The following is an 18,967-nucleotide window of genomic DNA, read 5'->3' as shown; positions in this document are numbered from 1 at the left end:
TGTACATAGACTGTATGCAAATAGTATACTCTTCTATATAAAGGACTTGATCATTGTAGATTTGGGTATCTTCCGGGGTCCTGAAACCAAACCCTTGAAATATCAAGGGACATAATGTACCATAACTTATTTCTCCCCATTGATTTTCAAGTGTTTCCATGTTTATAAGTATTGTTTCAGTGAGTAAATAGTACACTTGAGTAGCTGACAGGTAAACAGGATCACCTAACAGTTTATTATTTACGACTTTAAGTAGAAAGTCACCACTGGCATTTAGTGATCTTATACCAGTCCAGACTGAGCTCTAGTTAATACCTGAAAAGTGTAGACCCTATATTGCTTCATGAAGCATGGCAATTATTTTTTCTGCTTATCTTCTACAAAATATCAGTGTAGGTCACTAGGAATTTTATATGACCAGGCATAATGGGTGTATAAGACTGTTTTTATAACAGGCATGTTAGAATTTTTGTTTCTGTTTGATTAGAGTTGGGCTATTAAAAAAGCTGAGCGCTAAAGAATTGATGCTTTTGAACTGTGGTGTTGGAGAAGACTCTTGAGAGTCCCTTGTACTGCAAGTAGATCCAACCAGTCCATCCTAAAGGAGATCACTCCTGGGTATTCATTGGAGGGACTGATGTTGAAGCTGAAACTCCAATACTATACTTTGGCCACCTGATGCGGAGAGCTGACTCATCTGAAAAGACCCTGATGCTGGGAAAGATTGAGGGCAGGAGGAGAAGGGGACAACAGAGGATGAGATGGTTGGATGGCATCACTGACACAATGGACATGGGTTTGGGTGGACTCCGGGAGTTGGTGATGGACAGGGAGGCCTGGTGTGCTGCGGTTCATGGGGTTGCAGAGAGTCGGACACGACTGAGTGACTGAACTGAACTGAATATGCTATACATTGTTGCTTCCCAGTTTACTTACAGCCAGAAGAATTTAACTTATTTGGGTAATTTCATACTAATATTTCTACATTTAAGTTTTCAAACCAAAGCAGTCCTTTGTGTTTGAGAATTTACAACTTACTGCTCTTATAAGGTAAAAAATAGTGAACCAAACTGAACCATCATTATGCATTGGTGGTTCAAACCTGTTAGTTTTGAAACTCTCAAACTTTTAAATTTAATTTTATTCTATATATCTATTTATTCACTTTTGGGCTAGGCCATTCCCAGACCAGGGATGGAACCTGTGCCTCCCCAGGGAATTCCCTCTCAGACCTCTTTCAATAGTTTCATTTTGGTACTGGACTCAGAGAAATCAGTTTTGCATTTGCAAAAGCTGTCAGGTTTTTGACTTGAAAATGATGTTTTTACTCTGAATAAAATAATTTTATGTATTGAGCAGGTGTTTTTAGAATATTCCTGGGATATTCTTCAGATAGACATGTGCATGCATGTTTCCGCCTCTAGTGAGTCCTCAATTGCATCAGTGATCCCTCAGATCCTCATTAACTTTCTCTTTGCAGGAAGAGCACATCAGTGGACATGCTTGTGTCCATCTGTGTCACTGTTGTAATGTCCTTCTTCCCAGCCAGCTTTGTCATGTTCCTAATCCAGAAGCTCATCAGCAAAGTGAAGTACCTGCAGTTCATCACTGGAGTGAAGCCTGTTATCAACTGGCTCTCCAAATTTGTCTGGGACATGGTAAGACCACCTGTCTGATGGTACTTCATAAACCTCCATCAGGGCTCTAGATTAGATGAATAAAAGAGCCTCTGGCCTTCAGCAGGAAGTGTTCTAGCTATCTAAAGATGAATGAAAGAAGAAAAGGTAAACAGAGCTGTAAACTTTCATGTCACCAAACAAGGCATTAAAAACAGAGCTGATCTCACACCAGAGCAAATATGTCCACATGGATGGCAGTTAATACAACCACCACCTCATTCCCTGAGAACCTTTCAAAGAAGCTGAGGTGGAAGACTCTCAGTTAAAACTCAAAGCTAATGCCTCTGATATGTTGGATGGATTTGAAACTTCAGTGTCACGGTGTTCGATTTACTAGGAAACTCATCTGTCCTCCAAATTCCTGAGGACTAGGTAACTGAGAGGTGATCGAGCTCCCTGTTTTTTCAGTTTCCCCATGGAGAGCTAATTCATAATTTACTGTATTGTTTTTGCAATGTGTTAGAAACATTAAATAACATAGCGGTAAGTACAGATTACCAGGAGAGCTTGGTAGTACCAAATCTAGTTTAAGAAGGCTGAGGCACTCAAACACTGAATTTGTTTGTAGGAGGATCTTGTATTATCTGTGACGGTACTGAAGAAATTCTTTTAAGGTTACTGCTAAGTCGCTTCAGTCGTGTCCGACTCTGTGCAACCCCATGGACTGCAGCCTACCGGGGCTCCTCCGTCCATGGGATTTTCCGGGCAAAGGTACTGGAGCTGGGTATTTTCTGTGCAAAGGTACTGGAGTGGGTTGCCACTTCCTTACTAGGAGGGCATTTACTTGAGGTGACTTAATGTTTACAATAAAGACAGTACATTATTATTGTCTCATGACCTTATGGCAATACAACAACAGCTCCAGAACTGAGGATAAAAATATAAAACACAATAAAAAGAATCAGATTGTATATGTAGACTTTTATTAGGGCAAATATTTCCATAAGCATAAATATCTCATTAAAACAGATGACCAAATATATTTATTTAAAGTGATCCAAAATGAAGTAAAAATTAGTAAAACTGACTATAAATGAAGATACTGCAGCATATAAACCAATGATTCATCAATGATGTTTAATACCAGGACCTAATAACATTTTCCAAGTAAGTAATTAATGTGATAAACATTATTAATACAGATGACACAGATAACATTGTATTCTTCCATAGTAAAGAAATATGTTTAATATTTTTATGAACCCCATTTGGTATTATAAAATAAACCTGACTGGACAAAAACTTTTAAAATCGCAGAAAAACAGACATGATGAAAAAGGTAATAATGTATACAAATAATTTAAAGATATTATCGTAGATATGGAAATGTAATAATCATTTGAATGTAAGAAAATGCTACAAAAGCAGAGGGTTATCAAAAGAGAGAATGAGAGATATTCTCAAACAAATGAAAAATCAAGATCTGGTAGTAAAGGCAAGTATTTTTAATATATGACAGATACTAAAATGTCAAGGGGAAAATGAACAGACTGTTTCCTGAAGTGGTAGTGACAATGGACAGATGTACCTTTTAAATATGCAAAGGACACAGCAAATTAACTTACCACCTCCTTCAAAATAAAGTGAGAATCTCTTGGTAGAATTTAAGCACCGATAGCAGATACATCTTATGACAATTCATGAAATGCTCTGTATATCACTGGAAAACTATTTCAATGGTGAAAATGATGTAGGAATCAGAAGCATATTCTGTTGAGATTCAAGGAAGTTAACACTTTCCCGAACTGGAAATAAATTTGTAAGAAGGCATATAAAGTTATTGACTGAATCTGATTTGGTGAAAGAATAACTCATTCCTAGTGAAATAGCTTACCAGCTGCCACTACTCTGGGATCCTCATGAGACTGATGTCTCCCAGCTGCACGGCTGTCTGCACTCTCGTACCACCAAAGAACATGAACTGCAGAAATAAACCAGAAGTAGATGTTAAAGACTGTGGTGTTACTACCAATAAGAGTCAGAAACATTAACCAGAAACTAAAAGTCCTATTCTTTCAATCAAAATAGTGATTATCACAGGTAATGCTAAGTATGTTACTGATAAGATGTCAGAGGGGCCAGAGATTTGGGAGAGAAACTTATAATTAGTCAAACTAGTTTTGTAGATGAAGAAAGAAAAAGCTGGAAAAGAGAAGTAAAATAATGCAGCTAAAGACATAATTAGGCCAAGATCCAAATTGTCTGACTTCCTAATACATGTTAACTTTATTTTAAAAAAGCAAGATTATAAAAAAGTTGTGCTTACTATTGAATATTTGGGTGATAGAAAAAAAAGTAGGATATTAAGTGTCTAAGGAAAAATTATATTAAGTGCATTTCCTTTAAAAAAAAATGGGAGTAAAATCACATTAGGATCTTGCTGTATATTATGTTTAGTCTTAGTAACAGATTTTTAAAAATCAACAATTTGTAATTCCTCTGGAAATAACATTAATTTTTAATGGCTATGGGAATTCCTTCTTGTAACAACATTTCATCCCAACCCCTTATTAGTGGCCAATTAAATTATTTTCACTAATTCAATATTCTCTGAAATACTGGGAATATTCTTGTGCGTAAATTTTTATAATATATACTATCTGTATAGGAAAATGAAGACAAAGAGAAAGTATGAGGCATTTCTATACCACCCAGAACAAACTGTTTTAATACCTGGTGTAACTCTGTCCACAGTTATGCATATATATTTGTATTTACACACACACACACAAACACACACACACGCGCATGCTTCTCTGGTGGCTTTGTGATAAAGAACCTGCCTGCCAAGGAAGGAGATGCAGGTTCAATCCTTGGGTCGGGAAGATCCCCTGGAGAAGGAAATGGCAACCCACTCCAGTATTCTTGCCTGGGAAATCCCATGGACATAGGGGCATGGTGGGCTACAGTCCATGGAGTTGCAAAAGAGTCAGACATGACTTAGTGACTAAACAATAACAATACATACAAACATGTATAAGAGTATATGTTTATAGTTATATATGACACATATTTATATATCTATTTATGTATCACATGTGTATTACAGAAAGAAAGTCATACAACATTGTTTCCAAAGTTTCCTTAGTATAAACAATGCTGATATAAACTTGATTAGAGCAGCAGTACATGTACATCTATGATAAGAACATTTACCACTAACATTTGTTGGGTGCTTGCTATGGTGCTGGGCCTGGTTTAAATTTTGCATGTGTTAACTCATTTAGTTTTCATAATAACCTTAGGGTCAGGTTATTATCACATTTGGATGAGGAAAATAAGTAAGGCACAATAAGGTTAGGTAACTCACTGAAGGTCATAGAGTTTTAATTGGTAGAGCTGGGATTCAAACCCAGGCAGTCTGGATCTGATTGTTTTCTTAATATAAACTAAAATTTAAACTGAGAGAAGCAAAAAGTATCTTATATACATATATACACACTTACAAATATACAGTGTATATATTATACACTATCCTCAAGAAGTGAAGTACTGATTTATACTCAGCATATTATATTATCATACTCCTAGTACACTGAGCATGAATTTAAGATTAAAAGATGTGTGTACACACATTTCAGTTTTTTTAAAAAAACAGTATTGTAAAAATAAAGTAAAATAATAAAAAAGTATACACATTCATTATAGTAAATTAGAGATTTAAAAAACCTTTAATCTGATCATTTAAATATGACTGTATTTTATGTCCTTTCAAATTTCCTTCTCGTAGAACTAAAAACATTCATGTTTCCTAGAATGTAGGCAAAAACAATTGAAATAGTAAAGCTTTTTATTTATATTTATATTGCCAAATTACTGGAGGAGGTTGAGCTTAAGCCTTGCAGTACAACAGTATTTGTTTTTCCCTGGCCCCTCTAATACTGTATCTTTAATACATTTTTATTAGGTAAAAAATGGCATCTTATTATTGTTTTAATCTGCATCTTCTTTAATATATATTAGTTGCCTATGTCATCTTGGCATAAGCTTTTCTTTTGGATTTCATTTATATATATATATGTATATATATATGTATATATATATATATACACACACACACATATGTACACACACACACACATAAATGCACAAAATATGAGCCTTTGAATAATAAAATCATCAGTTGAGTCTTTTTTTTCTTCATAGTTTCTTCATTTGTTTTTGGCTTACAAATGTTGTTTTCACATATTAATAAATTTATCTATAATTTGTTTCAGTAATTCTATGAATTCAGTTTTTAACTGAGATCTATAATCCACCTTGATTTTATTTTAGTGTATGGTATGAAATGGGCATTTAATAAGTATCATAATTTTTCTCTTCTGTATTTCTCAACTGGGACAAACGTGTTTTCGCACAGTGCAACTTTTTTATTTCTTTTTTTACAATATATTATCAGAATTTGAATTTCTGGGGAATGATTGACTCAGTTTCTGCATATGTTAGGTTTGAGGTGTCCATTAGACATGAGCAACTGGATATTATGGGTTTTCAAATATTAAAAGTCTTAATCATTTATTCTTTCAGATAAACTTTATAAACATTTTCTGAGTTTGCCACAAAAAAAAAACCCACTCAAATTCTGACTGGAGTATCTTTCAACTTTAGAAGTGATGTATCCCAAATAGATGTTTTTATTAAATAAATCAGTATGATATATATACTATGTGTATCTAAGTAGTGAGAGATTGGTTAATTTATTTCTTTGGGTTTGTCTGTGTTTTTAATATTATAATAACTATATATTACTTTTCACCCCAAAGCAATCTCCCTACATCAGTTAATATTATTTTCAAAAAAATCACAAAAGGTACAAGCTTTCATGTATAAAATAAATAAGTTGTTAAGACAGTAAATTTTAAAAGTTTCCATCATAAGAAAAAAAATTTTGTAACTATGTGAGATGATAGATGTTAACTAAATTTATTGTGGTAATCATTTCATAATATATCCATACATCAGATCATTATTTCTACACCTTAAACTTATACAAGGTTATATGTCAATTATATTGTAATAAAGCTAGAAAAAAATAGTAAAAGTACATTAAAAAAATGATGAACAGGTGATTTCTTGAGATTCTTTCCAGTTTTTAAAAATTTTATCATTTTGATATATCAGAGAAAAGAGCAGTTCAATATTTGAAAAAGGCTTCATAAGGTATTGATATTCTAAATAAGATTGAAAACAGGTTTACTTAACTCTTAAAATTACCAAAAAACTAATAATTTGGCAATAAAAAGTAAAAAACACTCAATAATGAGAACAGAAACAAACTGACCCAAGGAGCTTAACAGTAGATCAACAATATACTTTGTAATTTCATAGAAGAGATGGACAACTGTACCTCTGTTCAGTACTCCATATTCTGCATGGAACACTCCAACTAATTTTGTGTAGCCTTGATTGACATGAGTATGAACTGCCCTTTTAAATGGGTCACCCCACAGAGCTGGCCCACCAGGTTTCATCTGAAAAGTAGCCAGTTCATAGACTCCTAGAATAGGGAGAAAAATATTTTACAGAACACATTCAAACAGTTTGTAGTCCTGTCTAGTTTGGTTCTGGTGAAAAGCTAATCTACATATATAGATTTGGAGGATCATACATATATACATGTTTATGTAGACATATTTATTAATAATTTGCAGTTTTTCTGTGCTTTTATGTTTAGAAAGTTTTTGTTTCAGTTTCAGGGCGAGTTGTTTTAGCTTAATGTACAGAACAAAGAAAAAGGGACTAGAAGATACAGGTAAGTTATTATCTAAAATATTTTTAACCTATAAAATTAATAAAATAGTGAGAATTTATAACAGAATAGGACTTTTTAGCTGCCTGCATCTACACTTTCATAACAGAAATGAATAAGAAAGTATTTTCCAATTTCTTACAGCTCTACTCTTCTTTGCAACTTTCGCTACTTTTTTGCTTTATATAATTGCCTCCTATAGGTTTGCACTTCTACCAGCAACAGCAGGCAAACAATGGACCTCAGAGTTTTTGAGGGAAAATAAACCCTAAAGGAGATGCTTTTTATTATGCCTAAATATCCAGGTAAATACTTGAAAAGCATTTTACCTTTGGATAGAAGTATAGAGTGGATGGACAAAAAGAAACCACAGGACTGGTAGATTTGAGAAGTAGAGGAAAAACATGCAAGTTACTGAAGAATCATGAATAACACAGAGGAAGAGAACCAAGACTTGATATTATCTTTGAAGTCCAGTAGTTCATTTAGATGGTGCCAAAAGCTGAGGGGGATCTAGGCAGATAAGGATCTAAATAAGACTTTTCAATCTCCTGTAATCTAAAATGCACTATAGAGTTGGGAATAACGGGGGGAATAAAATGTCATTTAAATTAGTTTATGCTTCTTCTAGTCTGACCTTTGGTTAAAACTGGATTGAGGTAATAATTTCTTTAAGTCAGCAAGAAGTGAAATCAGGAAGAAGACAAATCTTTAGGAATTATTTTCAAACTGAGAAATAAGAAAGAGGAAGACACAAACGTTAGACTACAGTAATACAGCTCGGCAGTTTCAGTTAATTCATTCCCCCCAAACAGTCAATTTTATAAGCAAATTTATACTTAATGATTTGAGATTGATAGTGATTTATGGAAGATACTTTTAAAAGTTTATATTATTTTAAAATTATGATAAAATATCATACATTATCCCTCATTTACCCACATGTGTTCCTTGTTCCCAAGGCCCAAATTCTCAACTTTTAGTGACCATGTTAACTTTTTCTATAATACAGCTAAATTTTAAGCATCAGTACAATACTAATTTGGAAAAATACTTCATTATTTAATGCTCATTTTTAAAATTAAGAGCTCCAACTTATTTTTATCTCAACAATCAACATATATTCCTATATTAAGCAAAAGATTAACTTCATTTTTCCCGTTAGAAGTTTAGTTTTTATAGTTTAAAATCTTAAGTAGTTTCTCCATCAAAGTTCAAAGGGAGTAAGACCGAAGGACTTACCTTCTTTTGGAGGTTTTACTAATTTGCACCATGGCACCAGATAAGTGATTTCACTCTCTTGTTTATCAATAAGAGCCAAATTTGGAATGAGAAATTGTTCTTGCCATTCCTTATCTTTGGCCAAGGCTTTCCGAACTTCAGTTCGATGAGCAAAATTGTCTATAGGAAGGAATAAGAAAAATAAAAATGATTTAAAACTACCTCTACTTTTTCTGGGTTTCATTCAATTTTATAAACATTCATCGGGCCACATAAGAACTGTGCTATATTACTGGCAATACCAACATTGTTCCCAATTGTTCATGGTCTTAAATGGGAGCAGCAATGTAATCAATTAATGATTATGTCATACAGTAATGAGCTTTATATGCTCTATCCACTTAATAGGTAGTTGTGAGAGTTAGGTAAGTTATTGAATCTTTCTGTGTCTGTTTAACTCCAGGGCTGACGTGAGGATTAAATGAATTAGTACATGAAATGAGCTCAGCACAGCAGTGTTTGATACCTAGTGAGTGCTCAATATACATTAACTATACTTACTAATTTTACTGAGGCATTTAAATTATAGTGCCAGTTTAGAAAAATACTTTTTCTTTGTTAGTGATGATGGTGAAGAGTGGTCAGGTCAAAGTACAATTGAATTAAATTTAACATGAAGTTAAATTAACATGAAATGAAGTTAAGATTTGCTTTTCAGCCTCTCTGAACAAACAGCTTCTAAAGAAATAGTGCTCCTTCTCTTACTTGTCACCCATTCTTTTTTACCCAGTACTATTTCTCCTGTTTGTTACCTATACGTTACTAAGATATGGGCCTAGAACTACTATATTTAGTAATAGGACCTTTTAAGACTAATGCTAAGAGTCTTCTATGGTTTATGCTGTGCAGATAAGGAATAACAGTTATCTTAGAGCTAATGTAAGTTATATCAGGATGTTACTAGTAATTTTCTTAGTGGAACATGATTCAACTGGTGGTACATAAAGGCATAAGTTGTGCTTTAATGGGGTTTGTTCTATTACAACAGGGAGAGCCCCCAAACTATGGCCATGTTAAATACAGAATGAGTAAGAGTGCATGCTCAGTGGTGTCCGACTCTTTGTGACTCCATGGACTGTAGCCCATCTCCTTTGTCCATGGAATTCTCCAGGCAATAATACTGGAGTGGGTTGGTATTTCCTACTCCAGGGGATCTTCCTGACCCAGGGATGGAACACAATTCTCTTGCATCTCCTGCACTGGCAGGCAGATTCTTTACCACTGCACCACCTGGGAAGCCCTTTACATATAAAACTACTTTATGACTATTTGGACACTGATGACTAGACATTAAATGAAATTATTAAGTTGTGTCTGACTCCTATGACCTCATGGACTGTAGCCCATAGGGTTTCCCAGGCAAGAATTCTGGAGTGGGTTGCCATTTCCTTCTCCAAAAATTATTTAGGTATCATCAAGTCCTTATGTGACTTCACAAAGATCTGATACTGCAGCAATAAATATTCTGGGGATTCCTGGAATCGTTCTCCTTTTTCTAAACCAGTGGTTGGTCAGCTTCAATATCAGAACTCACTCAGTCCCTTTTCTTTTACCTCCATAGACTAGTATAATGACAGTGAATTCCTTGAAACTCCGGGGGCACAAAAAATCAAAAGTGGTCCTGAAAACAGAATTATTGAATCTTACAGGTGGATGAGTGGTTTGAAGTTAACTATCATCCCCTGAAAGTGAAAGTTGCTCAGTCGTGTCGGACTTGTTGTGACCCCATAGACCATAGAGTCCATGGACTTCTCCAGGCCAGAATACTGGAGTGGGTAGCTGTTTCCTTCTCCAAAGGATCTTCCCAATCCAGGGATCAAACCCAGTTCTCCTGCATTGCAGGTGGATTCTTTACCATCTGAGCCCACCAGGGAAGGCCAAGAATACTAGAGTGGGTAGCCTATCCCTTCTCCAGTGGATCTCCTGGATCCATGAATCCCCTATCAACTATTTCCCTAAAGTCCCCTAGATGTTTGAATGATTTTGGCTAAAACATTAATATCCAGATATAGCTTCAATATAAAGAAAAATAATTCTTTTCTTTATGACCCTAACCTACTTGGGTTCTTGCAATCACTGCTTTAAATTTTTCATAAAAAAATCTTTACAATAAGTCAGTCTAAACTTTTTTTTTTAGAATTAAAGTTTAGTTCACAATATAAAGGTTCTAGTGATGGGCTGTTAGGTGTACTGTTGAGAAGAATAATCACTGAATTTATTTTTGGTATTGCTTTTTAAAAGTTTTACTTAACCTGTATGTTATTTAAAGTAACATAGATCCAAGAACTAAGTCTCATGTAATATCTAACAGAAAGGACATCTGTACTGAATGCTTAAGCTACTGACTCATACCATACTTCCAAATATGAAACACTTTATTCACTCTGCCTCCAAATTCTACACTCCAGTATCCAACCAATTCAGAGTGAACTGTCCGAAGATGAATGTTTTTTTTAACATTTTCCAGGAATTCACTCATTTTTGAGGGCTTAAGATAATAGGTACGAAATTCATAGAATGTTCCATCGTATTGTCTGGGGCCTGTAGCAAAAGATGAACACACCTGAAAAGAGATGAGGAAAATTTAAATATTCTGGGAAATAAGGGTTTATAATATTATGACAACCAAATCTAAGTCTGGAAACAAGGGACACACATTAAATTTATAATCTGTTTGGACTTCTGCTGTCTTCTCTCCATAGAATTTTGGAGATATGTCAATAAAGATGCCCGCTTTTAAACATTCTATAGCTACTGTTTCCTAGGAGGAAGTCCACCATTAGTCACTTTTTCATGAGAAGTTGCTCACAGGAAAGCACTGGGGCACTTTCTTTACCAAAGGACTACAATCAGGATCCTAACAGTCTTTACAAATAGTTTATTACCTCTTATTTAGCCAATATTTCATCTTTATTGAATAGTATATATGTTAGAGTTAAAACATTTAAAACAATTTCTAAATATACAGATATTTTGGCTAGCACAATGAAAATGTGTTTACTGGAAAAAATTCATATTTTAAAGGTTCCTAAAACAATGGAAATTCCTGGTCAGATCAAAGTATTTTTTAAATCCAGTGAAGTATACCACTGGTCAAAAATAGGACAGGAGTTTAACTAATGTAATAGGAAACTATGACCTAGTCAATTGTATTGTAATACGGTGATATCCTGGGTAAACCCTAGAAAAAGAAAAAAAAAATCAGTGTCAGAATTGTCTGAATAGTTACTAGGTTTTAATTACAGATGCAATCTGCAGAAGGGCATTTAATCCACCCAATTATAGCAGGTTGATATAAATATCAGTTAAGAACCATTAGTTACTTCTGTAATAGTCATATGCTCACAATGTAAATTTCTAATTTGGTTCTATGAGTGAACTTAACTTTTAGTAGGAAATGCTTTGTGTATTGTATGTGTTTGTGTGTATACATAGGTATATACAAATACATACTATATATATATATACACACACACAAATATACACACACACTCATATTCTAGTTTACATATCCATCCTATTTAAGTTTTGTTAGCATGTGCACATTTCCTGAAGTTGATTATACCAGAATTATCTATTAAAATAGTTTAGGTACTTATAAAGCTATTGATGAATTTTGGCCTTATTTTGACTACCTGATATGTCAAAGAAAGCAGTACGCTTCATGCTGTGACATATATTTTGTTTACTGAACACAATAATACATATATTTTACTTAACTGTGTATAAGGCTTAATTACAATCTCTTTTGAGGTCATTCCCAGTCTATGATGAGTCATATTCTTATTGCCCAATTGACTATGCTTGCCATCAAAAACAAGTGCAGCTGGCCCTGTTTTTGGCAGATGTTCTTTTGGTGCCATTTTAGCAAACTTTACTAACACAATGTTAAGCAAATAAAAGCTGCCTACTACTTATAGTTTAAAACTATTATAAATAAAATATATCAGATATCAGAAAATGGATCAATGGAGTAGGTGTAACAACTTTTCAGGGAATTCTTATTTGGAGATCAAAATATGTGATGAACGGCACACATCTGACTATCACTGGCAGAAGAAATATACAATAGGAAAGCTCAGGGAAAGGTTAACAGCTAGGAGTATGTGATCATATTTGGAGATCAAAATATGTGATGAACAGCACACATTGTACTATCACTGGCAGAAGAAATATACAATAGGAAAGCTCCAGGAAACGTTAACAGCTAGGGGTATGTGATTTGTGAGAAGTCATGAAGTGATTTTTGTTGCAAGGCCACTAGAACTGCAGGGAGAGGAATCATGAGTGCTTCCTTTTCTCTAAATTAGGGCTCATTCTCCTTAGTAGTGACTTCCAATTCATTTATAAGAGAACATCTGGTTGACATTTAATAACGTCAAAGTACAGAATAAAATTCTAAGGACTAATTCTTGATCCTGCCCCAGTAGAGAGAATCAGAATGAAGGCTGTAATGTTAATCTCGGGTGAAGGAGCCATCAGTGGTTTCTCTTTAGTCTCTACCAGAAAGTCAGTTTGAGAAGGAAGTAAAAGCCTGAACATCAAAAGGAAAAATCTCTAGGTTAGATTCACAGAATAGGCCAATCCCTGACAGTTAAAGCTGAATCACAATGATCTACTTTGTACATTTCTCATCCAGATTAAATGAAGTTGTCAGCATCATATCTGCTACGAGGTTCCTGACAGTGGCTGACTCAGGCACCAACCTCTGGAGATAGTGACAGCTGGGCAGATGCTCCACCACCCGACCCTGGGCCCTCTCTTTAAGGTTCTCTGCCTGCAAAATGCTGGGAGGTTGCGTATTTCATTTAAAAGGGGGAGAATTGTTCTGTTGCTCCTTCAGTCTGGAGGGGCTTGTCAAAACATAGTAAGAGAGGCGTCTGGACCAGTGCCTAGTTCAGGCCCCAAATGCGGCAACAGCAACCTCGCGGGTCCGCAAAGACGCAGCAGCTGGCGCTTCAGGCGAGTCCTCACGACCAACGGGCACCTAGACTAGGCGACCCTGGCAGTGGGTCTTCTCTTAATGGCACCCTTCCTCCTTCCGCGCGTCCCAGGGACCCCGCCTCCGGATTCCGAGACTTGCTAGAACTTCTCGTGCAGCACCACGCGGGCTGGTCTGGGACCATTGACGCATGCGCGGCCCGCGCTCTACCCCTTGCAGACGCCCCCGCCCTCTGCTCCCCTCCCCCAGGAAACGTTTTGGGCGGGTCCGGGCAGCCGGTACCTGAGGCGCCGTTAATGGAGCAGCCAGGGCCCTAGTCAGGCTCCTTCGGAGGGCAAGCATGGTGCGGCTTCAAGCGCTGAGACGAGCAGAGGCCGGCACTCTTCCTTAAATTCCTCCTCTTGTGTCTTCCTGACTGGCAGGGAGCAGCGCCTGCACAACTGCGGGAGGCCGGCTCTGGGCGGGTCGGCTCCTCCTCCTGAGCGGGTAGTGGGTGGGGCTGACCGCCGCGGCAGCCCGGCCTTCTCCAAGAGCTGAGCTTCGGAAGTGTTTGTTGTCCGCCCTGGCCCTCTCCGTTTGTTCTCTAAAAGGTTCTTATCCTCAGCGTCAGAAGTGATATTATAGTTAGCAGAATGTTGACGTCCTCGTTCCTGTACCACCTGTCTGGGCCCATCACTTCGTCTCCTTGCGCGCCTGCGTACAATTAATTCGTAAAAGCGCGCGTGTGGAACGTGAGTGTGTGGCCAGGGAGCCATCACTCCCCCCCACCCCGCCCCAGGGAATTTTCCTTCCTCGTCAGTACGCACAGCGTGAAGTTGTAAGGCTCCAGATAATTTACATTGTATTTTTCAGGAGCTCAGAGGAATGGGGGTACCGAGCTAGTTATGAACAATTCAAAGATAAACATACGTTGTTAAAATTCTGTAACCCTTAAAAGTAAAACCTCTGGTCTAGTCTTCCCTATCCCTGATTATTGCTCACTAGAATAACTACCTTCTAACATTTCGAGCTTTTTCTTCTAACGCCTGTTTTCTGTCTTTTAAAATAATAGGTATATTCTGCTGTTTTTTTTTTTATTTTTTTCCTTTTCTGTTTAGATAGCATCTTTTGACTCTCTATGGAAGAAGAGAATTTACGTCTCTAGTATAGCACTGCCTGTCCCCAACTAATTTCCCTTCCTGAACCTAATAATGTTTACGCTAAAAAATCAATTGATTACATCATTAATTTAGATCATTTACATCATATTAAGACTTCCCTGGTGGCTCAGATGGTAAAGCGTCTGCCTACAATGTGGGAGACCCAGATTCGATCCCTGGGTTGGGAATATCCTCTGGAGAAGGAAATGGCAACCCACTCCAGTACTCTTGCCTGGAAAATCCCATGGACCGGAGGAGCGTTGTAGGCTACAGTCCATGGGGTTGCAGAGAGTCGGACAGGACTGAGCGACTTCACTTTCACTTTTCAATGCTGATGTTATTCTTGCTAATAGTTACATTATTGCAAACATTAGTGTAATATTTCTTACATTATCAGGACTAGTGGGGTTAGTTGTGCCTTGTGCAATGACTTGAATCATTCCTTCAGAGGAAAGGATGCTTTTACAAAACAAGGCATTATCTGTGCCCAGACTGGATCTTTATGTTAAAATTAATTTTCTTAGACCTCCTTCCCCTACGCTGTAATTAATAATTCATTCCCTCATTCAACCTGTATTAATTAAATTTCCTCTATGCTGACTGACCTAGATAGCATAATGAGAAGGAGAGACATTACTTTGCCAACAAAGGTCCGTCTAGTCAAGGCTATGGTTTTTCCAGTAGTCATGTATGGATGTGAGAGTTGGACTGTGAAGAAGACTGACCGCTGAAGAATTGATGGTTTTGAACTGTGGTGTTGGAGGAGACTCTTGAGAGTCCCCTGGACTGCAGGGAGATCCAACCAGTCCATTCTGAAGGAGATCAGCTCTGGGTGTTCATTGGAAGGAATGATGCTGAAGCTGAAACTCCAGTACTTTGGCCACCTCATGCGAAGGTGACTTATTGGAAAAGACTCTGATGCTGGGAGGGACAAGGGGACGACAGAGGATGAGATTGCTGGATGGCATCACAGACTCGATGGACGTGAGTCTGAGTGAACTCCATGAGTTGGTGATGGACAGGGAGGCCTGGCGTGCTGCAATTCATGGGGTTGCAAAGAGTCGGACATGACTGAGCGACTGAATTGAACTGAACTGAGAGTATCATCATTAACTGCATCTAACTGAGAGCAAGATAGAGGAAATCTCCAATATTTCTAAGTGGAAAATGCTTACAAGATAGGAGTAAAATTTATGGCCACAACTTAGAATTAGATAAACATTGTTAAATACTGTTAGGGGCCTAAGACAGTCACCTGTTTAGTTTCTCACAGATTTTAATTATCCTCAAAGTGTTATAGTTAAACTTTTATCTAAATGGTAAGATTTTGAGAGATAAATAATTTCCTCAGGTTCGTTGCTGCCAAGTGCTAAGTGGCCCAGCCAGTACCGCTTTTAATTATTGCTCATCTGGTTCAGTGAGTGTGAAAGTGCATTTTTTACACTGTACATAATAAATAGTTATTGGTTAAAGGGTGGAAGAAATTATATGAGGTGGGTAAAGGCAACAGTCCACTTGATCATGTCTCTACTTGGTTTTGTCCAAAGGTCAGGCTCATCACATCTGCGAAAGGAAGTGGCAGAGGTGGATTCAACACTAGCCCAGCTGCATAGGAGGGCAGTAGCTTTACATGTAAACTCCAGATACTTGAACTCTGGTGATGTCCCTGGTAAGTACTTTGTGCTACATTCTGTGGTCACTAGATGGTGGTATAAGGTGGTTTCTTTCCTTAGGCCTTGCATAGTGTGAGCTATTTTTGTTTCTTTTGAGTTCCTGTAACTTAACTTATGGGTATTTAGAGTGGAGTTCTCTCAGTTCTTCTCTTTTGTCATAAGATATTATGTACTGAAGAGAACACCTTCAGTAAAGATGAATTACTTTAAAAACTTTTATGAATTGCTTTATTATAAATATAAATAATGGTAACAAAGTAACAAATTTTCATTCAGTGTTTGTTAGCAAATATGGTGTTCATATCGGTGAATATGTATTAAGCACTTGTGTGTTGAGTATTAAATTAAGTGCTTTGGGGAAGGAAGAAGACTGGATGCCTTTTATTGAGCTTGTCAATTTCTTAATGTTTCTGTATCAGTCTCTCTGCTGCTAGCATTCTTAGACTAAGCAGCAGGAAAGACTTTGTGAAAAGCTCAAAATTACATATAATGTGAATTTAGTTAACATTTCTATTAATAAATTGTTTTTATTACTAAAACATGTAAACATGAGTTTAATGTATTATATACACCCCTTTTTAGAAATCCTTAATTAATTGACTTTAAGTTTTGCATTTGAAAGTGAATTCTAGTGCCAATGACCTTTAAAAGCTCTCAATAAAAAAGCAATTATTTCCTAAGATAGGTTTTGCAAGTCTATTGCTTTGAATAATCCTTGGGCCTCACAACTGCAGTTGGGGGAAAAACTGCAGTTGGTAAAGGGGAGGTATTTCTGGACCTTTTGCTACTTGTTTCGGATTTTTATTACAAAATATGGGTGACTTCTTTCCTGTGTATGTGTTAGTCGCTTAGTCGTGTCTGACTTTTTTGTGACCCAATGTACTGTAGCCCGCCTGGCTCCTCTGTCCATGGAATTCTCTAGGCAACAATACTGGAGTAGGTTGCCATTTCTTTCTCCAGGGGATCCGCAAGGATCAAACCCGGGTTCCTGCATTGCAGCTGTCTGAGCTACAATACCTGTTATCTTTAGGCACTAGTGTGCTTAGTTTGTGACACATATTTTTCCCCAAGAAATTCCTCTTTCAAATGAATGTGCATTATCTGACACTCTCCAATATAATTCTGTTCACCTTTGCAAGTTGTCATGGACACCTACTAGTTGAGTAATCAACACACTTTTTAATCTGTTTTAGCTTTACTTGACCATCTTTAATTGCTTTTGCAGCATTTTTATAATTTTTTATTTTTAAAATTTATTCTCAACATTGTATTGAGGGCTAAAGCATTAATGTAAGAGGCTTGTAGGGTATATCCAAACCCAGGGGACCTGTTGTTTATTTTGCACCTTTTCAAGTCCTTCAGGATACAGTCTAAGATTTTCCCAAGCACACTTTATGATTGAAGCTCATATGTCCCTCTATCTCTTATGACAGTTGACAGACTCATAGCTTATGGGAAATGAGCACTACTTGGGATTAAAATTTTTCCTGAAAAAAATGTAAATTGACTTCTCAAGATAGCTTAATAATATTACTGAAGTTGGCTTCATATTCAAGATGACTTTCATCTTATATAGATGCTGAATATTAAGAAATAGGGTTCCCAGTTTCCCCACTGCCTTGAAGTCTCAGAAACTTCCATTCAGCACACACACACATACACACACAAAACTAAAAATAGTCAAAAGTCATAACTTTAGAGGCTGCTTCAGTATAATTCCTGTTCATAGTGTTTTCCTTTGAATAGTAATCCTGAGCCTGTAAGTGATTTGGAATGGGGTCTGTGGGTAGATTCATATGACTAGAGTCTCACTTGTGATTAGCTTTTCAGTGAGAGCTAGGCCCTCATTTGGTTGACCCTCTTTCCTATCTAGCTCCCTTTCTTGTTTTTAAGGAGATTTTAATGAACATTGATTATTCTCAAATCTTATGTTGTATACCTGTCACTCTTTCTTTCAAAGAATGTTGGTGATACCTATTTCACAGACAAGAGAACATTAGAGTCTAATGTACCTTATATTACATAGAAAGTGAAGTCGCTCAGTCGTGTCCAACTCTTTGCGACCCCATGGACTGTAGCCTACCAGGCTCCTCTGTCCATTGGATTCTCCAGGCGAAAGTACTGGAGTAGATTGCCATTTGCTTCTCCAGGGGATCTTCCCGACCCAGGGATCAAACCCGGGTCTCCCACATTGTAGACAAACGCTTTACCATCTGAGCTGTTATATTACATCTTTTACTTATTTCTTTTTTAATTATTCTTTTTCATTTCACCTTGTGAGGTTGATTTTCCATTTTTAGAGTAAAACAAAAACAGCAAACAAGAAGCTCAAAGAAGCCAAGTGACTGCCAAGGGGTAACAGAATGAATAGTTTAGAGATGGCTTACCCATTTTAATTGCTCTCTCATAATCCAGTGTTATAGAATATGTAACTTATTCTTTCCCATATTGGTATGATTATTTTATAAAGAATGCTTCAATAAATAACTATATTGGTCATATAC

The 18,967-nt window shown here is 36.6% G+C and overlaps 1 protein-coding gene across 1 annotated transcript; it reads right to left on the bottom strand.

Moving 5' to 3' along the window:
- Positions 1–3,075: 3,075 nt before the first annotated feature.
- LOC128052723 (protein NipSnap homolog 3A) lies at positions 3,076–14,040 on the bottom strand. Its single transcript, XM_052645284.1, has 6 exons — positions 13,934–14,040; positions 11,062–11,272; positions 8,671–8,829; positions 7,027–7,176; positions 3,514–3,600; positions 3,076–3,424 (listed from the first exon to the last, which is right to left on the bottom strand). Exons 1-6 carry the CDS (start codon positions 13,991–13,993, stop codon positions 3,348–3,350), a joined length of 744 nt encoding a protein of 247 aa, XP_052501244.1. The 5' UTR covers positions 13,994–14,040; the 3' UTR covers positions 3,076–3,347.
- Positions 14,041–18,967: the final 4,927 nt, after the last annotated feature.

The sequence above is a fragment of the Budorcas taxicolor genome, chromosome 8 (assembly GCF_023091745.1).
Source record: "Budorcas taxicolor isolate Tak-1 chromosome 8, Takin1.1, whole genome shotgun sequence".
In the NCBI taxonomy this organism is placed as follows: Eukaryota; Metazoa; Chordata; class Mammalia; order Artiodactyla; family Bovidae; genus Budorcas; species Budorcas taxicolor.
This window is presented reverse-complemented; position numbering and strand designations above follow the sequence as displayed.

Coding starts and splice junctions, on each gene's coding strand:
- LOC128052723 (XM_052645284.1), bottom strand. CDS start 13,993: ATGCTTGCCCTCCGAAGGAGCCTGACTAGGGCCCTGGCTGCTCCATTA. Junction 11,273..13,933: donor CTCCATTAACGGCGCCTCAG/GTACCGGCTGCC, acceptor ATCTCTTTTCAG/GTGTGTTCATCTTTTGCTAC. Junction 7,177..8,670: donor AGTAAAACCTCCAAAAGAAG/GTAAGTCCTTCG, acceptor TCCCTATTCTAG/GAGTCTATGAACTGGCTACT.